Source organism: Hyaena hyaena, unplaced genomic scaffold (genome assembly GCF_003009895.1).
Source record: "Hyaena hyaena isolate Hyena2069 unplaced genomic scaffold, ASM300989v1 scaffold_0, whole genome shotgun sequence".
Lineage (NCBI taxonomy): Eukaryota > Metazoa > Chordata > Mammalia > Carnivora > Hyaenidae > Hyaena > Hyaena hyaena.
Genome location: NW_024080632.1, coordinates 5572077 through 5594787, shown reverse-complemented (window position 1 = coordinate 5594787; position 22711 = coordinate 5572077). Strand labels below are relative to the sequence as shown.

The 22711-nt window shown below is 38.1% G+C and overlaps 1 protein-coding gene across 7 annotated transcripts in view; it reads left to right on the top strand.

Annotated features, from left to right (window-relative positions):
* ATXN2 (ataxin 2) overlaps positions 1 to 22711 on the top strand; it is a 116620-nt gene that overhangs the window by 61850 nt on the left and 32059 nt on the right. For 6 of the 7 annotated variants that reach the window (XM_039230851.1, XM_039230770.1, XM_039230982.1 and 3 more), the window contains exons 6-14: positions 4708 to 4832; positions 7270 to 7361; positions 7851 to 8048; positions 9462 to 9640; positions 11514 to 11723; positions 14290 to 14472; positions 17232 to 17429; positions 17821 to 17928; positions 18696 to 18766. In XM_039230851.1, the coding sequence (XP_039086782.1) occupies positions 4708 to 4832; positions 7270 to 7361; positions 7851 to 8048; positions 9462 to 9640; positions 11514 to 11723; positions 14290 to 14472; positions 17232 to 17429; positions 17821 to 17928; positions 18696 to 18766 (1364 nt within the window). The remainder of the gene's footprint in view (positions 1 to 4707; positions 4833 to 7269; positions 7362 to 7850; positions 8049 to 9461; positions 9641 to 11513; positions 11724 to 14289; positions 14473 to 17231; positions 17430 to 17820; positions 17929 to 18695; positions 18767 to 22711) is intronic. The other variant, XM_039231220.1, reaches the window with a different exon arrangement.

Sequence of the window (22711 nt, the reverse complement as noted above, 5' to 3'; positions counted from 1 at the left end):
GGGCAGCCTAGGGTTTTGGCGAAGACTTTTCTGGAAGCACATTTGACTCTTTATTACTGGTGTTAAGTCTGGTACTGACTTTTAAATTTCATCTAGTTTTATATCATTGTGTGGTTTTAATTTAAATTTATATTAACTCATAGTGTGTCATTAGCATTTCACTTATTTCACTGCTATTCTGATCCTTTAATTTTTTTTTTTAATGTTTTATTTATTTCTAGGAGAGAGAGAGAGAGACAGCGTAAGCAGGGGAGGGTCAGAGAGAGAGGGAGTCACAGACTGAACAGGCTCCAGGCTCTGAGCTGGCAGTCAGCACAGAGCCCGACGCGGGGCTCGAACCCACGAACCGCGAGATCATGACCTAAGCGAAAGTCGGACGCTTAACCGACTAAGCCACCCAGGCGCCCCTATTCTGATCCTTTAAAAGATTCTCAGACAACTGATTTTTCAGAATCATAATTGGGAGGTAAAAGAGGAATAACTGAGGAGCAGAGCTTATATCCTGTTTTCTGGGTGTGGAGCTAAGGGGTATTCGAGGTGATGCTTTATTTGAAACACCTCCCCCCTCCCCCTCCCCTCCCCCTCCCCCTTCCCCTCCCCCCCCCTCCTCCCCCCCTCCCTTCCTTCCACCTTCCCTCCCTCCCTCCCAGTTTTTAAAGTTTAATTTTATTTTCGAGAGAGAAATAGCATGAGCAGGGGAGGGACAGAAAGAGAAGGAGAGAGAGAATCCCAAGCAGGCTCTGTGCCGTCAGCACCCAGCCGTGGGACTCAAACTCAGGAAATCTCAGGGTCCTAACTGTGAGATCATGACCCGATCTGAAACCAGGAGTCAGACTGAGCCACCCAGGTGCCCCAAAACACTTCTTATTACCACCAGGTGGCACCACTGGCCCACGGTGACTAGGTTTCTGTCTAGAATCCGAAGGGAAGGTTTTGAGAGCCCATCACTGGGGGGTAATAACATAGACGGGTTTGCAGGTGTGTGTGTTGGAGGAAGATACTTGTGTACTCTTTTCCTCTCTAGTCTAGAGATTTTGGTAAACAGTGTGTATAAGGCAGGGAATGAAGCACATGAAGAATTTAAACCTTTATTATCTTAGCTGATAGTTTTTATTATTTTTCTTTTTTTTCTTTCTATACTTGTAGTTCCTTCAGAAACAGGTAACATTTTTCTGACAGCCTCTTTGTATTCTTGCATCTTGCTTTTATAATGGTTTTGTTTCTTACCATAGAGGATAATGGAATATTAACATACTCTTACATGACATTGGGAAAATTTGCATGCAAATTGCCACAGTTGCAATTAGATTATAGCAAATTAATTTTCCAAACTTTGCAGAATCCTGGCTACAGCATTGTACTATTTAATTCCAATGTTGTTTTTCAAAAATCCAAACATCGGGAGCCTGAGTGGCTCAGTTAGAGTGTCTGACTCCTGATTTTGGCTCAGGCCATGATCTCAGAGTCATGAGATTGAGCCCTGCATCAAGCTCGGCTCTGGTTGTGGAGTCTGCTTCAGATTCTATCTCTCCCTCTCCCTCTTTCTCTTTCCAAGCTGCTGTGCATGCATGCCCGTGCTCTCTCAAAAAATCCAAATATTGAATTTTCAGAATTTACAGTATTAGATATTGTTCACAGTGGAGAACGAAATATCTAGGTCTTGCATCCTTCTAGCTGATAATAGAGTGTTGACCTGAGATACATATTTATGACCAGGGTTTTCCCCAATATTTTAACATTATAGCTTCATTTTTGTGCTTTCTACTTCTGTTCATCTTTTTTACATCTTTTTCTAAGTCTTTACTCATCTTTATTTAAAACAAAATTTTTTTTTACATTTATTTATTTTTGAGAGAGTATGAGCAGGGGAGGGCAGAGAGAGAGAGAGAAAGAGAGAGAGACAGAATCCGAAGCAGGCTTCAGGCTCTGAGCTGTCAGCCTAGAGCCTGACGTGTGGCTCAAACTCACGAACCAGGAGATCATGACCTGAGCCGAAGTCAGACGCTTAACCGACTGAGCCACCCAGGTGTCCCTTTACTCACCTTTAAAAAGGGACTTTCTGTGGTGCCTGTTTTTTTTTTTTTTTTTTTTTTAAATATTTTTTAATTTTGAGGGAGAGAGAGAGAGAGACACTGAGTGTGAGTAGGGGAGGGGCAGAAGGAGAGGGAGATAGAATCTAAAGCAGGCTCTAGGCTCTGAGCTGTCCACACAGAGCTCAGCTTTAGTTGGTTAAGTGACTGACTCTTGATTTTGGCTTATGTCACGCTCTCCTGGTTCATGGAGCCCCATGTCAGGATCTGCCCTGACCTTGGGGAGTCTGCTTGGAATTACCCCTCCCCCCATCTCTTTCTCTTTCTCTCTCTCTCGCTCTTGCTCTCTCTCGATCTTCCCTGCCCCTTCCCTGCTCATAGGTTCACTCTCTCTCAAATAAATAAACTTCAAAAAATAAGTAAAAAGACTTTCTTTTGGGGAGGTTTTAAAATCAATAAATATTATTAAGAGAGAAACAACGTCTTTTCCCCTTTTCTGCCTTGAACACTATCGTGCTAAATAACCACATGTGAGTAGCTAATTCCTTTTACAAGATTGGTATTGTAAACGGAAGATTTAAGATGATAATGTAGTATTGAAAAAAAAAAAGGGTTACTTAATAATGGACTCTTAATACAGCCTAAATTGTGATCAGCAGATTAAAACTTGGTTCAATGAAATGTTAGATGCTTGTTTCTGCATTGGCTCCTATTCAGGGGTCCTTTTTGGTTTTGTGTAGGATAATACTGAGAAAAGTATATTTATCAATTTGAGGACCCCTCGACTCAGTCCTTGTCTTTCCTAAACCCTTTGACAAACACACATAGGCACCTCAGTGAGAATAAGTCCATTTATGTGGTTCTGTAAAAATATCTCTTGCTGCTTTGAGCTTTTAATTTCTTGAGTTAAAAGAGTATCGTCTTTAATTCTGGGTTTCCATGTAAGAAATGCTTTATGCAATGAAGTGGATTCTTTTCAAAAAAACTAGTGTAATTAAAACATGAATAGGATCAGCAGCATAAATTAATAATCATATTGCTTATCGCAAAAGAGGACATACATGACTGGTTTGGAATTTTCCTGTATTCTCGTTTTCTGTTCTAGTTTTGTGAGAAAATAGGAAATTTCAGCATCCTAATGTAAGTTATTATTGATGTTCTCTTGAAGCTTTACATATTCTTGAAAATCAACATGGCAAAATAACTTTTACCAAGAATTCGTACAACTGTAAGGTGATATAGAATATGGCTTGTGTCAGGTGAATGTCATGTAAAGCCAAGATTTTAGGGCCATTAGTGTCTTCCATCTGAAGGTGGAATTATGAAGACAGCATTAATCTATTAGAACCTCTTAGCTTTCCCAAGGTGCAGTCGTCTACCAGTGGATGGTCAGTCCCACTCTGAGCTGAGGCCTGCTGTTCTTGGGATCCCCCTTGTTATGCTTTTAGCTCTTACAGTTGCTAGTAATGGGAGCTGCAGAGCTGGAAGCTAAGCTCACAGGTGCAGTTACACTTTTATTTCCTGGTGTGCATATGCGCATACACCCATCCATCCCTAGTTTGGGATGAGAGGAGGTAAGAGCTAGTAGTGACACTAGGCTTGTAGTGACGTGTAAATTTGCTGGCTCAAATTTCTTTGGAATCACCTTGCCCACTAGGGAGCCAATGACCATTATAGAAGTCATACCAAATAAAATTCCCTCTGGAATTGTCTCTATTCAGAGACAGAGCTGTTGATTCTTCCTTTTCTCCAACTCGTTGGTGGCAGCTTATAGTAAGGGTGAGGGCATAGTGATTGGGAGCTAGTCCTTCTAGCGGAAGTATGATTCTGTAGCCCTGTGCTAGGTGATAACCCTGTGGCCCAGCCATTTAAATGCAAATCTATATCTTCAAAGCATTTTCAAGTACTCTTATTGCCCAAGTAGACTTTTACTTACCTGGTCCTAGCACCTACTAGAGATAAATGTTCTTTGCTGGACAGCAGCTATTACATATTTCCTGTCAGCTGAGCATAGTAATGCTCTCACAAGCCAGTGCTCCTTGGTAACGTTAGTCAGAGGAGAAGAGGACACAGTAAGTGAGAAAGTGGTGGTGGGAAGTCCAGGTAGATAGGCCTGCCATCTGAACCTTCTGCGGACTGATGACACTGTAGGGCCTGAACTTTGTAATGAGTGGCTATAGGAAAAAATGGATTCTACATAGTGTTTGGTCACTAAGACTGGCTTCAGTTACTAATGGCAAGAGTACGTTAGGATATTGACCTCTGCGTGTAGACTTGGATTCAGAAGTTAAAGTATCTCCTTATGTCTGGCTGTCTCTCTGAGATTGTATCTAATTGATGGATCCATTAAGCAGAAATCCTGTTTTACGTTGGATTGATAAAGATCTTTTGGATCACTTCTGCAACACAAAGTACAGTAATTATTTTTAATATAATGACTTGTGTGAATACATTAAAACATTTCATGTGGCTTAAAATTATTTGGGAAGAACATACCTTCACTGAAAGTTTTTTGAAGATTATAGTATTAGAAGCATTATAGATCTGAAAGCATACCATTACTGTTATTTTTTCTATATGATAATTATTTTTCACATACCTCTGTTGATAATTTGTGTGTGTTAGTGTAACCTATTGTCTGGCTGTATGATCTTTCAACTAAGTCCATCTTCTGCAGATGCTTTTACTGACTCTGCTATCAGTGCTAAAGTGAATGGTGAACACAAAGAGAAGGACCTGGAGCCCTGGGATGCAGGTGAACTCACTACCAGTGAGGAATTGGAGGCTTTGGAAAATGACGTAGTAAGTAAAGTCTTTTCGCTTAGTATTAGACTATGGTCATGTCATGTGATGTGGTGTGGCCTCCTGTCATTTTGTTTTAGTTTAAGTATATTGTCATCACTGTAGCAGATGTATTTAAAGCATCAGTTTTATTGTCTAAATAGAGGCCACTTCCCACACTTACGAATTATTTCTATGTTTTTAAAGTAAAAAGGAACAAGCAGCTTACAGATTTATTTCTTTAAAAAAATTTTTTTTAATGTTTGTTTATTTTTGAGACAGAGACAGAGCACAAGCTGGAGAGGGGCAGGGAGAGAGGGAGACACAGAATCTGAAACAGGCTCCAGGCTCTGAGCTGTCAGCACAGAACCCGGTGCGGGGCTCAAACCCATGGACCATGAGTTTATGCCCTGAGCCGAAGTCGGCCACTTAACTGACTCAGGCACCCAGGCGCCCCGCAACTTGCAAATTTAAATTGGGAAGCATGGGAAACTGGAAATGCTGGCGTGTTTTGCTTTGAATGCTTTACAGAAGAAGGCAGCCTAAGAAAGGGGTGTCTTAATTGTTGACTTTACCTAGAGGTAAGGTCAAAGGATGACTCTAAGGCTTCTTGTTTGAGGAAGAGGTACTCACTGTTAAGATACATAGTCCACATGGGGCGCCTGGGTGGCTTAGTTGGTTAAGTGACCCACTTTCGCTTAGGTCATGATCTCGTGGTTCGTGGGTTCGAGCCCCGCGTTGGGCTCTGTGCTGACTGCCAGCTCAGAGCCTGGATCCTATTTCGGAGTCTGTGACTCCCTCTCTCTCTGACCCTCCTCTGCTCACACTGTCTCTCTCTCTCTCTCTCTCTCTTTCTCTCTCCTAGAAATAAAAAAAAAAAAAAAAAAAGATACATAGTCCACATAGTTATCCATGGACATTGGGATTAGAAGACTTTCTCTTTTTTTCCCTTAAAATTTAAGTTTTTTTGAGTTTTAAGCACAGAGCCTGACACAGGGTTTGAGCTCATGAACCGTGGGATCATGACTTGAGCTGAAATCAAGAGTTGGACACTCAACCTTCTGAGCCACCTAAGTGCCCCAGAAGACTTTTACTTTTTACTGGATATCCTTCTGCACGGTTCAGATTTTTTTTTTTTTTAATGTTTTACTTATTTCTAGGAGAGAGAGAGAGAGCATGAGCAGGGGAGGGTCAGAGAGAGAGGGAGTCACAGACTGAAACAGGCTCCAGGCTCTGAGCTGGCAGTCAGCACAGAGCCCGACGCGGGGCTCGAACCCACGAACCGCGAGATCATGACCTAAGCGAAAGTCGGACGCTTAACCGACTAAGCCACCCAGGCGCCCCACGGTTTAGATTTTTTATATGGAACATATACTCCTTAAGCAATTTTAAAGCCTCTGTAGGTAACTGATCTCCTGCCCACATGTGTTAGCCTCAAGCAATTGTTTTTGAAGGGGTGGTATTATAGGATAGTCTTATCTGGAGTAGCACAGAAGGACCCTAGGTTGATGGGTGACTTCAGAGTCAAGCTTTAATATTAAAGTTGCCATCAGCAGTACTAGGATGATGCTGTGTCCTCTTTTCTAAGATGGATGAGGATTATGTGCTATATTTTGCCCCTTTCCACCATTCAGACTTTAAAAGCTGGAGGGGTTGCAGTGTTAGTCAAGTGACAGTATCTAGGCATTAATATTCACCAGTGAAGATTCTTGCAGCCTCTGCCCCCAGTTGGTTGATTCTTACAGATTAAACAATGTAGGCTAGCTTTTGAGAGTGGTAATTTCCTCATAGAAATGTAGAGTTCTCTCCATTGAGGTTACAGGTTAGTATGCTGAACCCTTTGCTCAGGACCCACAGAAGCTGTTCATGTTGAGACCAGTTCTAAAACCCAGCTCTTGTGACTTTGTACAGTGATTGTGTGTTTATTCTCTCATGCTGCCTTCTCTTTGAGCATACCCGGGGGAAAGGGGAGGATAGCCAGGATCTAGTACCATGCTTACACCTTGAAATAGGGATATAGCAAGAGAAAGCTTTGGCTTATTCCTTTCTTCCCCCGAAACTCTTGAAGTAATTTTGGCTATCAGAAAGCATCCTTATCCCTCATGGATCTCATGATGAGTCAACTCAAGAAGGTCTGAGGTATATGCCCTATAGAAAGATGGCTGTTAAGGAATAGGGAAAGAACTCTGACATGAATGCTCACATTTTATGAAGTACTTGAAATGTTTTAAACTTCTTCGAATAATCTCTGAAATAATTGTTTTATGTAGTCATTTGCCAACTTGTAGGTCATGATATATAGAAGAAAAACGTTTTCTTTAAACATTTTTAAAGGAAATTTTTGCCTATTTTTTAATTAGATTTTGCTGTTATATATGATGGATATTGTTAATGTAGGATGTTTTACTTAAGAGAAATACTTTGTCATTTTGAAAAATGAACTTTTATTTTCTTCTAGTCTAATGGATGGGATCCTAATGATATGTTTCGATATAATGAAGAAAATTATGGTGTAGTGTCTACATATGATAGCAGTTTATCTTCATATACGTAAGTTTAGAAAATTGACTTTTATTTTAAATGCATTTGTCTTTGATTTTCATCAGCTTATGTTAAGATGTTGAATAAACGTTTCTGTTGGATTATAGTTTAAACAGTTATGTGAAATAATTAATCCTGTCATTACCTAGGCTGATAAATTCTCATTAAAATGGAATAAATTTAGTTTACATATAACCTAATTTTGTGCCCTAGATAAATTTTGGTTTTGTTTTTAAGTTGTAAAAACTCTGAGTTTGCAAGTGTAGATGTTATGGGGCAATAGTCAATTTAACCAGTTTTGGAAATGTTACATTCCTCTAGGGAAAAGTGAAACTGAAAAAATTCTAATTTTGATTTATAAATAAGTAGATCACTGTAACTCTTTTATAGTTTTATCTGTATTTCAAACTCTCAACTTTCTTAATAGTTTTTTGGAACAGTTCTATAAACAGCGACTTTAAAATATTCACTTTGCTTTTTCTTTTCCTCACGTTTCAGGGTACCCTTAGAAAGGGATAACTCAGAAGAATTTTTAAAACGAGAAGCAAGGGCAAACCAGTTAGCGGAAGAAATTGAATCAAGTGCCCAGTACAAAGCCCGAGTGGCCCTGGAAAATGATGATAGGAGTGAAGAAGAAAAATACACAGCAGTTCAGAGAAATTCGAGTGAACGTGAGGGCCACAGCATAAACACTAGGTATTTAAAGGAAATCATGATGCAGTATTTTGGATACACAACTCAAGGTCTGTGTGAGAAGGTGTATTATTATTATTATATTTCATCTTCCTTTAATATAGCCTAGGTAGAGAATGCAAGTGGAATTGGTTTAAGATTCTGTTAGAGAAAGATTAAAATAATCTTGGAAAATAATTATTTGAGCATCAAGATCTATGAAGTCAAGTGTTGGAAGTATAGTGATAAGCAAGCCAAGGTGTGGAAGAGCTACTTAAATAATAGTGATCAGATAGGGGTGGGGGTGCACAGAACATATCACTAGGATTTGCTAATTAGTGGTGTGTTCAAAGTAGTAAGAATGTCCAGGGTGAGGATGACCTAGCATGTAACTGTGGGGTCAGAGAAAGCGTCACAGAGGAGGTGATGTTTTGTGATAGGATAGTAGATCTGTCTACTGCCCAGAGAGAAGTATGAGAGAGGCATTCCTTGCATGGTGAAAAGACATGTGAAAGAGCCTGGCCAGCTGAGGATGAGGCTGGTTATTTCGTATGTCTGGAATACAAGGTGCTAGGTGCTGTTGGGGGTGCATTGGTGGCTGGTGATAGGAACTGAGGTAGTGAAGGACTTTGTGTCATGTTAAAGAGCACCCTGTAGGCAGGGGATGGTATGAATGAGGTCTGGGACATTTGAGAATTGGCCGAAACAGGGAGACCAGTTAGTATATTGAAACTGTTCAAGTGTGAGAACTTGGTAACCACCTAGGCCAGGACTGGTGATAGGAAGGTTAGAAAAACCAGTGGTGACCTTAAGGTTTATTTGATAACTAAGTTGATTGATGTTTGTACTGGTAAAACAGAGCAACTTTGAGGGGAGATAAAGTGAGCCCATTTGTTCCATTTATTGCATTTGAGGGGCTCACAGGTCTTCGATAGATTTATTCGTAAACATGTGTCGAGAACAACCGGTAGCATAAGATCAAATTCTCGAATACGCAGCTTAGAGTCTGAAGATTTGAATTAAAGTGTTGTTCAGTGGGAGATATTGAGACTTTGGGACTGGCAGGGTGGATTTAGGATTTGTCAGTAATGCTGATATTGAATGAAAATCCAATGACTAGCCACAGACCAAGAGAAAACAAAATAGAGAAAGCAAGGACAAAGAAAGTTTCACGAAGACTGACCACATTTGATAGAATCAGCCATCTAGGCAAGTAGGATGAGAATGAGTACACTTGCTTATTAGGAGAATCTGAGAGAAAGAAAAGGCCAGAAGCTAGACCTGAGAGTAACATGGAAGAATAGGGGTGTTTGGGAGTGAGACAGTTCGGTTTAGTATTATAACAAGTATTCACTTCTGCCTAAATTACTTTTCAGTTTGTTTCATTGGCCTGATATCTATTAGGATAAAATGATTTAGAGGATCTCTCATTTTCAGGGAAAATAAATATATTCCTCCTGGACAAAGAAATAGAGAAGTCATATCCTGGGGAAGTGGGAGACAGAATTCACCGCGTATGGGCCAGCCTGGATCAGGCTCCATGCCGTCAAGATCCACTTCTCACACTTCAGATTTCAACCCGAATTCTGGTTCAGACCAAAGAGTAGTTAATGGAGGCAAGTATTTTGACCAGATTTGTCAATGTCATCGATCATATATATAGTTTTCTGAGTATTTAAGTTTAACGTAATTGGTAAGAGCATGCACACCTTCAGTGATTTCTGTGGAGTAGTTTTTACTTCAAAACTATTTAAAACTTGCTTTTGTGGATATCAAACTAGTAAAATTTATAAGTCTTTGGCATATACTGTACTTAGTATGATGAGATTCTCACATGTTACAATAAAGTGCTAAATTTAACCAAAGATACTCAGTTGGCCAAAAAACACTCCACATATAAAGAAATTGGAAACTTTGGGTAGGCTCTCAGTTTTTAAAAAACTGGATGATAAAATGATATTGACATAGTTTATATGGAAAATCCTAATCCGTGTGAAACATTCAGTGGTTAATGTAGATTCATTTTCATTAACTGTTTATACATTTCTGCTTACTCCAAGAAAGGATTTGAGGTAACTTGCTGTACAAGACATGACCAAGAGTCATGCGAAGAAGGTGAAGAAAGAAGTGTGCTTAAATAAACAATAAAAACAACTCTTAGTTTAATGATGGATGTTGTGGTTTAGCATAAGTAAAGTGAAGGAGACTTGCATCTTTAGCAGGCAGATATTCTTCTGCTCTACCTCTAAATCAAAGGTTGAATATAGCTTCTAGGTTGTGGATCTTCCACGTGAGTCTGGGATACTAGACAGCAGTGCCTTAGACCACATGGAAAAATAGCAGTACTACTTTACTAACCCAGGGAACAAAGTAGACATTCAGTTTAAGATATTCAAGTTTGAAAGCTTAAAAACGAAAGTAGAGAACACTGAGTTTCCAATTTCAGTTGTTTCTCTTGAGTCTTTCTCCAGAATTCCTCTCCACATAAACACTCTTGAGTATTTTCTGTACTTAGTATTGGGGGTAAAATTTCTTTGCTCACTGAGCAAAGAATTTGAGTTGTTTATGAACAGAATTTTCAAGTAAAAAACCTGAAAGGGGCTAGGAAATGGTATGATACTCAAGTGTGTGGAACCCTATGGAGAGGAGACCTGGACTGTTTCCTAATATTAAGGTAAGTGCTATGTGCTATGTAATGTTACACATTAGCTGTATCTTGACCTGTGCCTATCCATCAGTGTCCCTTTATTTGGTGATGACTGCTCTGTAGTTGCATTGTTTATTAAGCAGTCTCTTAAACAAGTGTTTACTGCATAAATTATTTAGCAGGTCCCCCCTCTTTTTCTAGTGTGTTAAGATTAAAATGTTTTCTTGAAAAGGCAGTGAATATTAACCTTTGTCACTCCTGTGACTCAAAAAAATAAAAGTAATGTTTTATTTCTACTTATGTGGACTTGCTTCATGAGATTTTAAACCGAATCTTCAAATATAAACCAGATGAAAATGACAGATGGTTATTAAAAAAGAAAACCAGCATTTTTAATGGGATATAATAGCTACTGCTTATTTTCATGTTTCAAAAGCTAAAACTAATATAGTAAATAATCTTATTCCTGAGTTTTGTGATTGTGTGAAATTATCTAGTTTGTTATATTCCTTTTAATAATTGATTACTGAAAAACAGTTATAGAACCAGGATTAATAGGCAGAAAGTCTTAACTGTCTTCTTCAATAGTATGTGTAGATCCTAATTAACCCTTTGGGAACGTGTGTTCATTTAAAGAGACTTGATTTTAAGGAGGTTAAAGTAAAATGTGGATTTATGTCAGTTAAGTTATGCTAAAACTTATCACAAATCAAATGACTGTCCTCAAAGGGTTAAAATGTACAAGAAATCATTTTTGTCATTTTACTTTTTTTCTGTTTACTTTTTTCCCTCATTTTTTTCTTTAGTTTTTATACTTTCCTTCATATCATTTGTTCTGTCAGGTGTTCCCTGGCCATCGCCTTGCCCATCTCCTTCCTCTCGCCCACCTTCTCGCTACCAGTCAGGTCCCAACTCTCTTCCACCTCGGGCAGCCACCCCTACACGGCCGCCCTCCAGGCCCCCCTCGCGGCCATCCAGACCCCCGTCTCACCCCTCTGCTCATGGTTCTCCAGCTCCTGTCTCTACTATGCCTAAACGCATGTCTTCAGAAGGTACAATACCACAATTTGTTCATGTTTTTGTTTGTCTTTGTTTAACTCCTATGTGAGTTTATAATTACAAAATAGTTTCCTCTTCATTATTTAATAACCTATAATTTCCGTGTTTTAACTTTAGTTTATTAAAACTATTTCTATTAACCTTTTGTTCATTAGAAATTTGATCAGTGCTGTGTGAAGCTATGAATTATCCTGGATTTTAAGAATGAGGGTTTATCTCTGCCTGATAATGATGCTCTTTTACAGCCCCAGAAGGTCTACTCCAGGTTTCTGTGCCTCTCAGTATACAATACAAACAGTGGCTAATGATAAACAATGAACTTTCTTCACCCAATCTTTGCCTCACTGTAGAAGCTATCATAAAAGATAAAATAATAAAAAGAACCTATTATTTTACAGCTCCTTGGCCAAGGTATTAGTATACCTACCTGTTGGCCGTCGGCAAGAATGGTGGTTTAGGGATCCTTTTTGAGAGGGACAGTGTACGTAGCTGCCTTTGTGTGTATCGACTCTTAGATTATAATATGGAGATGGGTCTTCTATTTGGGAGATTTAAGAAAATTAGCTTTCTAATATTTTCTAGTAAAAGTCTAATCTGGAAGAAGTCCTTGATCTAAGATAAAGTTATTAATAACACCATTTGCCCTTGTCAATAAAAACCCCAAAACAAAAAAAACCCTTGTAGTTCTCAGGCAGTGTTTGATGCTATGTATCCAATGTTGTAACGTATCAAATGCTTGGAGGTATTGTAGGAAGGTCACATTTACATATAAATGCAGTGCGTATGTTAAAAACCTGTTTTCTGAATAAGTCCTTTTGATGTTTATTTAAGAGTATTTGTGTTAAAATTTTAATCTGCTTAGTTCATTAAAATCACATTTGATACAGCTTATGTTGAGACTAATACAGTTTTCTGGCAGTACTTCCCTGGAAAAAAGTATGTTGGCTCCTTTTTAATAAATTGTTGTCATCTAGGCAAGACAGAGGTCTTGTGATCTTGACTAAAGTGGCTAACCTTGAACAGCACTGATTTTTGATGGTGACTGATGTTGCACTGGTTTTTCAAGGTGACTTCCTTGCACAAAAGTGCCTATAATGGTGGCCACTAAACAAGAAGTTAAATTCTGTTGAAGTATTTGTTGGGGTGCATTGTTTGAGTAAAAACAGGACTCATTAGTGAGTATGTACATCTTCACCATAGTAAGTGTTAAGGACTGCTTGTGGATTAACTATTCAGGCATAAGTACACCTTCTGCATATTCAGAGCTGCTACATTATCCAGTTTTTCTTTTTAACTAGTTTGAATTAAACTGTTTTCCAGTCATGTAGTTAGATGACACTGAAGCATTTTTAAAGTGTGAACGTCAAAAGTAAAACTACTAAATAGTAAATACAATGGTTTTAGGTATTTAAGAGAGCACGTTTTGTTTCTGTATTTTACATGTTATCAAAAAGAATGGATTTTTTTCCAAGTTAGAGTTTGATTTCACTGAGCTATACCAACCAACCAACCTTCTTGGTCATTTTCTCTAAATAGGTATAAAATATATGTATAGAGATACAGTTACCTAATTCTTCATTTTTTTTTTTATAACAACCCAGTTTTCTCCAGTTGAAAACCATAATAGATAACTTTAACATTGTGTCCATGGGTAAATTCCTACTGAGGACACAATTTATTTTACATTCTAAAGAGTTGGACAGCAAGGTGTGAGGGTGGTGGGGGCCCTTGGCTTTGACATTAACAATGAGTTTTACTGAGTGTTAGCACTGTCTGGCATCTCTACTGAGAGCAAGTCTGTCTACTGTTTTCACCTGATTGTTTTGTTCAAATACAGAGTAGACTTTTTAGAAATAGTAGTAGTATTTTCAGCTCATTGCCTGGTTAAGTCTAAGAAACTACTTACAGGTAAAGACTGCTTTAAGGCATAGGTTGTAAAATCTCTTACCATGGCAGAAGCCGTAGATAAGCTAAGGTTTTATAGAAACTTAAGAAAGGTGTGTAGATATGTTTCCATAGTATAAAAGTATATAGGGATTAATAGTCCTTTGTCTAAAATTATTTTTTTCCTAATTTTAGAAGTAAAATAGAAAATTTGAGAGAAAACTAAAAGTGTATGGTAAAATAAAACTTATGTAACCATAATTTCTATTAACATTTTATTTTTATATGCCTACAAGTAATGGATATAGATTAAGCAAATTACCAAAAATCTTTGAAGTGTATGACATATCTTTGATTTCTTATGCCAACTTCATCCCTCCTTTTCTTTAAAAATAGAGGGAAATAATATAAAATTTATTCATAGAACCTATGGCATTCCATAAAATAATTCTGAGAGAATATGGCCCAAAATACATTTTTTTGTTCATTCTTTTATAACCAAGGAAAAGGTAGAGAGAGGTGTGTATGTGTGTGTGTGTGTGTGTGTGTGTGTATGTGTGTGTGTGTGAGAGAGAGAGTGAGTGAGTGAGTGAATGGGGTATATGTGTTTAGCAGAAAAGTTGTACTGGTGGACATTGTAGCATTTATGTGATGTTTTCACTGTTCCTTTCTTAGGGCCTCCTAGGATGTCCCCAAAGGCCCAGCGACACCCTCGAAATCACAGAGTTTCTGCTGGGAGGGGTTCCATTTCCAGCGGCCTAGAATTTGTATCCCATCCCCCACCAAGTGAAGCAGCTGCTCCTCCAGCAGCAAGGACCAGTCCTGCGGGGGGCACGTGGTCATCCGTGGTCAGTGGGGGTAGGTGACACTTGGCTTGGAGCATAATGACAGTGTGCATTTTGTAATTCTGCATGTAAAAGAGGCTGACCTCAAACTCTGAGGAAGTAGAAGTGTACATATTAAAAGTAGTGGAGCAGTCAGGATTTGGGAAACCTATATTTTTATTCTTGGATCCACCACTCACTAGAGCAAACCATGTGATCATTCTGAGTTTCAGTTTTCTCACTGGATTAGAGTAATTTTTACCTGTACTACTTTATGATAAGATTCATATGAGATTTCTAAGTATGAATATACTTCATAGTTTTATAAAGTACTACTCAAATATAAAGCAAATACAGTATGTTAACACTGTTTGGAGGGACCATATTTCCTATCTTCTTAGCAATTTTGTCCACAGATTCTTTTATTCCACAAACATTTATTTTGGGCTCAAAATGCTCTGTGTTTCTAAAGTTAAAAATTTTTTTCCCTTAATATTTGTTTATTTTTGAGAGAGAGAGACAGAGCATGCGAGTGGGAGAAGAGGCAGAGAGAGAGAGGGAGACACAGAATCCAAAGCAGTCTCCAGGCTCCATGATGTCAGCACAGAGCCGGATGCCGTGCTCGAACCCACGAACCACAAGATCATGACCTGAGCCAAAGTTGGCACTTAACTGGCTGAGCCAACCAGTGCCTGCTGTGTGTTTATGTAGCATGTATACGTGGTGCTAGTTCCTGTATTTCTCGTATGAAGAATATCAAACATATATGAGGGGTCCAAAGTTTTATCTGTGATTAGCCTGAGGAATGTGCTGACAGATAAAAGTATAAAAAATAAACTTTGACAAGAATTTACAATTAATTTAACGTTTACTTCCATAACTGTGGAAGTTGGAGCATGCAGTGATAGAGGGTTTTTTGATCATAATCTATCTTAATCAGCACAAAGAATCTTTAAAAGAAAAAAGATCTTTATTTTTTCATTAAAAAAATTTTTTTTAAGTTTATCTATTTTGAAGGAGAGAGAGAGAGAGACCACGCGAGTGGAGGAGGGGCAGAGAGAATCCCAAGCAGGCTCTGTGACACCAGCGTAGAGCACAACGTGGGGATTGAACTCATGAAACTGTGAAATCATGACCTGAGCCAAAACCAAGAGTCAGACGCTTAACTGACTGAGCTACCCAGGTGCCCCCAAGAAAAAAAATGTTTAAACTTAACAGAAATATCCCCAAACTCTGCTAAATGCTTTATTTGATATACATTGTTTAGAATCATGTATGTGTAATTATATTGTAAATTCTCTTGTACTTTCTGTTTTCTTCTTTAGTCTTCAAAGAAGACCAAAAGAAATTAGATCTTACATATAAGAAATTAGATACTTAGTAGAAATTAGAAATTAGATATTAGTTATTAGAAGGAAATTTAACAAGAGAATAGACTTTCTAAAAATCTTTTTCTTCAGTTGCCATTAATTATTTGCCATTACTCAGAGAATCTGGAAATGAATTTTGAGAGTAACAACATAATTATAGAAGTGAAATAAAAATTGTTGTTAGATTTATACGCAGAATGGTGTTACATGTTTTTTTTTTATACTTATCAGAAAATTGACAGTTGTTGAAGTTTTCCTTCCATGATATTGTGACTTAAAAATGCAAAGTACAGCTAAAATGAAGCAAATTGAACCATTTTCTCTAAATCTTTGAATCTGAGTTCTACAAATAGGTTTATAATGGAACAGGAAGCCTATTAGATGCTTACTTGAGCTCATGTGGAATATGAATCCCAGCATGAATTATCTTCCTCTTTTGGCTAAATTGGTTCCCTGATTTTCTTAGTTATTACAAAGTGGCTCTTGAGGTGGCAAGAAAGAACATGCAGGATTGGCTGCAAGCCTCCAAAAGGGGTTTGAGTTTATTATTTGAAGGAGGAACACATAAGCCCATTTCTTTGGGACCCTCTACCCCATTATCAAAGAAACCTCTCACTTCATCTTAAAAAGTAGTGTCTATGTTGTCTTAGAATTCCATGATCTAACTTGATTTAAAGTACTACTTCCTTTTAGGGGCGCCTGGGTGGCTCAGTCGATTAAGTGTCTGGCTTCGGCTCAGGTCGTGATCTTGCCGTTTGTGGGTTTGAGCCCCGTGTCGAGCTCTGTGCTCATAGCTAGCTTAGAGCCTGGAGCCTGTCTTCGGGTTCTGTGTCTCCCTCTCTTTCTGTCTCTCTCCTGCTCACACTCAACGCGCTCTCTCTCTCTCTCTCTCAAAATTAAAAAAAAAAAACAAAATTTTTAAAGTACTTTCTTTTAGAATTAATATATTTAGTTACAGGGAAAAACTGCAGTTGCGCTTAGGTATAATAATTGTTGTCATTCTTGGGGCGCCTGGGTGGCTTAGTCGGTTAAGCGTCCGACTTTCGCTTAGGTCATGATCTCGCGGTTCGTGGGTTCGAGCCCTGCGTCGGGCTCTGTGCTGACTGCCAGCTCAGAGCCTGGAGCCTGTTTCAGTCTGTGACTCCCTCTCTCTCTGACCCTCCCCTGCTCACGCTGTCTCTCTCTCCTAGAAATAAATAAAACATTAAAAAAAAAAAAATTGTTGTCATTCTTCAGATACTTGTGTTCTCAGTCACCACCACTCTTCCCTAAGACTTCTGAAAAGAAAACAGAGTGATGAGATAAAGAGTAATTGGGGTGGTGGTCAAATTAGGACTCTTTTACCTATATTTTCAAAGAAGTCTCTTTGAGGAAGTGACATTTGAGCTCAGAATTTAATGGATAACTTCTCTTTTTCTTCTAGTTCCAAGATTATCCCCTAAAACTCACAGACCGAGGTCTCCCAGACAGAACAGTATTGGGAATACTTCTACTGGGCCAGTTCTTGCTTCTCCCCAAGCTGGTATTATTCCAGCTGAAGCTGTTGCTATGCCTGTTCCAGCTGCATCTCCTACGCCTGCCAGTCCTGCGTCCAACAGAGCTGTTACCCCATCTATTGAGGGTATGTAAGAAAGGGTTTCCAGCTCCAAAACGTCATTTGTGAAGTTCAGTGTTAGAGTTTAATGTTATTTATATGAAAAAATGTTATGTTCATTCATAGGTATATATTTGAGTATACATTTAAAATTTTACATAAATGAAGTTAGTTGTTTAAGTTAATAGTTACTATTAATTTCAGAAATGTTATTCTTGAATGTTAAGAGGGCTAACATTCTTCGGTAGTAAATATTAATATAAATAAACTTACTGGTGTTTCATAGGTCTGCAAAGAAGAAAAGCTTCTGGTTAAATGGAAATATTTTTTCCCAAAAACTAGGAAATAAAAATTGTTGACTGTTTTCCCACTTTATTATTATCTTTTAATGGTTTTTTGTGTTGTTGTTGTTGTTTAGCTAAGGATTCCAGGCTTCAAGATCAGAGGCAGAACTCTCCTGCAGGACATAAAGAAAATATGAAGCCCAATGAAACATCACCTAGCTTCTCGAAGACTGAAAATAAAGGTTAGAGCTTTAAAAAATCTTTCAGTATACTTGGAAATAGGAAGGATATGTCTGATCTCATGCCCAATACAGATTGTTTTTGTCCAACTCTTTTTCTTAGTATTGTGCATATTTAAATGCATAAATTGACAGATGTCAAAATCTGTGATTAATATATTGAATAAAATAACTTATTTTCATTTCTAATATCTCCTTCTAAAAGGATTTTAAGTTAGGAGCACATGTACCCCAATGTTCATAGCAGCACTCTCCACAATAGCTAAAACATGGAAAGAGCCTAAGTGTCCATCAACAGATGAATGGATCAAGAAGATGTGGTTTATCTATACCATGGAATACTACATGGCAATGAGAAACAATGACATCTGGCCATGTGTAGCAACATGGATGGACCTTGAGGGTGTTATGCTGAGCGAAATAAGTCAGGCAGAGAAGGACAAATATCATATGTTTGCACGTATAGGAGGATTAGGAGGAACTTGACGGAGGAACAAGGGGGAGAAGAAGGGCGGAAATGGTGGGGGAAAGGGAGAGAGGCAAACCATGAGAGACTCTTGAATGCTGACAAAAACTGAGGACTGATGGGTGTGGGGGGGAGGGGGGGATGGGCATGGAGGAGGGCACTTTGGGGATGAGCACTGAGTGTTATGTAGAAACTAATTTGACAATAAACTATTTGTAAAAAAAAAATAAAAAATAAAAAAATAAAAGGATTTTAAGTTAAAGATTTGCAGTAAATTTATATTGAACTATTTCTCATTTTACAGGTATATCACCAATTGTTTCTGAACATAGAAAACAGATTGATGACTTAAAGAAGTTTAAGAATGATTTTAGGGTAAGTATTACTATTGATTAATGAATTAGGATTTTAAAATTCAATATTAATATGACTAAGAATTTTTATTTCTTTTACAAAATATGCACATCCAGAAATCTCAAATGATGTGTGTAGAAAGCTAAACCTTCTTAAAGTTGTTTTTGCCTGTGCTTTTGTAAAAATCATATCAAATCTGATAAGAACTATACAGATACCAAATGAAAGAGAATATAATTGTGACACTTGAAGCCATCGTAACATAAGTTATTATTTGGTGTTTATCTGATTACTTTATTCAGTGAAGAGTAGAGCAAAGCCAAGGCATTAATGTGCTGATGTGGTGAGTGGATGATGGACTAGACCGCGGTGTTCTGAGACGGTTGCAGATTTACACTTTGTGCACAAATGTATTATGGTAGAAATCTTTCTCTAATAAAATTTCTCTGTCTTAAGCCTTGCTAAACATATTCTAATCTCTCCTAGATGACCATTGCGTTCTTTTGCACAATGTTTACCATAATAATACGCTTTGAATTTCAAGTCATATTTTGAGACCAACTCAAGAGGTCGTCCTGAAACTTAGCTTCTTAGAGGGAAAATCTGATGATTAGCTTTAGAAAAAAATGGCTGTCTAAATAGATGAATCAGTCAGGGGCGCCTGTGTGGCTTAGTCTGACCTTGGCTCAGGTCATGATCTCATACAAAGTTCGTGGGTTCGAGCCCCACTTCGGCCTCTGTGCTGACAGCTCAGAGCCTGGAACCTGCTTCAGATTCTGTGTGTCTCTGCCCCTCCCCCACTTGTGGTCTCTTCCTCTCTCTCAAAAATAAAAACATTAAAAAAATTACAATGAATCAAAGGCAAAAGGTAGCCTTTTCCTAGCCTGTGTTGGCTACCTAAAAATTAGTAAATTTTTGCTGATAGCTTGATTTTTATTGTCACCATTCAAAATATTACATGTCATATTTAGTCACAGTTTATTCAGCTTTAATGCTGTTAACGGTTGTGAATTTTAATTTTTTAAGCATGGATGTTATTGCATGGATGGGGCGCACAGAATTATGACTGAATGCCCATATATCCAACTTAGTATGTCACGCTTTCCAACACACTTAAAGCCCTCCTCAGCTGCATCCTCCTGCCAGAGGGAAGGGTTCTTTCCAGTGCAGTTCTTGACACTGTCCGAATAGATTTCCTGAGGAACAGGTGATATTATTTTGCATAATCTTCCATTTGATATAAATTGAGCTCATGCTATAGGTATTGCCCGTTTCCTTAGCATTATTTTTTACAATCAGACATTTAGGTCCCTTCTTACTTGAATTTATTATGTAATGAAGGAAAAAACATTTTTACTTTGAAGCATATATGAGTTTGTATATTTCTTGTAACAGTTATATTGAGATATAATTAACATGTTACAGAATTTAGCCATACAAAGTGTGCAGTTCAGTGGCTTTTAGTATATTCACAGAGTTGTACAGCATCACCACATGTAATTTTAGAACATTTTTTTCACCCCAAAAACCCCATAGCTCTTAGTAATTAATTACTCTTTTGCTTTAACCCCCCCCCAGCCCCCACCTTTCCCTAAGTCCTAAACAGTTTACTTTCTGTCTCTATACAGTTGCCAGTTCTGGACATTTCATATGAATGGAATCATATAATATGTGGCCTTTTGTGTCTTCACTTAGCCAGTGTTCTCAAAGTTCATCCATGTTGCAGCATCTAGAAGTACTTCATTGGTTTTTATGAATAAATAATATTCCATTGTATGGATATACCACATTTTATTTATCCATCATTTGATGTCTCTTTCAGTTATTCCCACTTTTTGACTGTTATAAATAATGCTGCTATGAACAGTAGTGTAGTTTTTGTTGTGAACATATATTTTCATTTCTCTTGGATTTAGATATCTAAGAGTGGATTTCCTGGGTCCTGTGGAGGAAAACTTCCAGACTGTTTGCCACAGCAACTGCACTAGTTTGCATTTCCACCAGGAGTATGAGATTTTCTGATTCTCTACATCCTTACCAACACTTGTTATTGTCTTTTTTATTATAGTCATCCTTGTGTGGCTGATGATGTTGAGCATCTTTTTATGTGTTCATTGGCCATTCGTATATATTTTTTAGAGAAATGTGTTTCAGATCCTTGGCCTGTTTTAAAAACTGAGTTGTCTTATTATTGAGTTGTAAGAGTTCTTTATGTGTTCCGGGTATTTGTCTTACATCCCCAGGTAGATGGCTTGTAAATTTCTTCTACCATTCAGTAGATGGTCTTCACTTTCTTGATGTTGACCCTTGAAGCATAAAAATTTTTGATTTTGTTCAAGTCCACTGTATGTCTCTCTTTTATTGCTTGTGCTGTTGGTGTCATATCTCAAACTTTTGCTTAATCCATAGTCCTAAAGATTTATTCTTTCTTTCTTCTAAGAGTTTCACTTAAGGCTATGTCAGTACCACGAGAGAGTTAGTGTATATATATTTTTTTAATTTTTTTTTTTTAGTGTTTTATTATTTATTTTAGAGAGAGACAGAGACAGCGTGAGCAGGGGAAGGTCAGAGAGAGAGAGGGAGACACAGAATCTGAGGACACACTCCAGGCTCTGAGCTGGCTGTCAGCACAGAGCCCGACACGGGACTCGAACCCACGAACCTTCAGTTTTCACTTAGGTTTACATAGTATACTGCAGATGGGAACTATAGCAGAATGCTCAAAAACATGATTTGTGCCTTAGTTTACCCATTTGTAAGATAGTGATGATAGTGTCTATATCACATAGGTCTGTTGTAACAACTAAATGAATTAGTTTGTAAATCATTGAGAACAATGTCCATTCAGCCACAGTGAGTATTATAGTTAGGTTTTCTTTTCCATTATACATATATGAGAAAAGTCTTACTTTTGCCTCAAACACTCTTATAAATACTCAAAAAATCTTATGCAGTATACAGTTGGTCTGTTATATAGGTAGCCTCTACTAAAGATTTATGTGAACAAATGGTGGCTTAAACATTAAGTGACTATATGTTGTGGCCTAAATTGCCACTGGATGCAAATAAATGTTCCTATCCCCTTTTGCCCTGAGCTGCTTGTGGACTTGATCACTCTGTTGGTGATGCAGTGGAGCTTGAGATGCATAAAGCTGCATGCTGGGCCTCAGGAGTGAGACTCTAACATTTGTTGGCCTGGCTTGAGGCTCGAGACATTGTGTTTGTGCAGCCTTGCAGCCCCTTCTTGCTGCGTGGGGCAGCTGCTCCTATTCTCATTCCCACTTCAGCTTTTTGCTTGGTGCCTTTTTCCTTCTCTTTTTCTTGTTATTTCCTTCAGCTGTTTCTCTTTTTTTTCTTTAGAGTATGGCATCTTAAATCCTCTTGAGACAGTAGTAACATTGGTTCCTCTGGCTAGCAAACATAAAAACCCCAATACCTATTTCACTGACATCTTCTCTTCTTCATGGTACTTGTGTTTTACAGTTTCTTTCTTTACAAGTTAGATCTAACTGACCAACATGTCTAGTCTAGTGCCCCTCTGAATCCACCTACTTCTGACTTCCCAGCCCACCACTTCTTGAGTCCAGGCCCAGATCTGAGTCCAGGCCCAGATCTTAGTCCAGCCTCCATAATGGTCACCGTATACGCTCACTTGCCTCCCTCCATTTCATTTTCCACAAAACTACTATGTTCACCTTTGTGAGCTACAAATCTGCTCAGTACTAAACATCTTTGAATTTCTTCAGTGACTTCTCATTATCTTAAGAATTAAAAGCTACAGTCTTTAACATAGCTTTCAAGTTCCTTTATCATCTTGTTCTTCTTATGTGAGTTTACCGTTTCTTTACTCACTCGTGCATATATGTGTGCTTCAGCCAGGAGTGCTTTTCAGTTTCACAGTGGGGCCATCTTCTTCCCTTCCTTTGGATTTTTTTTTTTTTTTTTTTTTTTTTTTTTTTTTTTTTT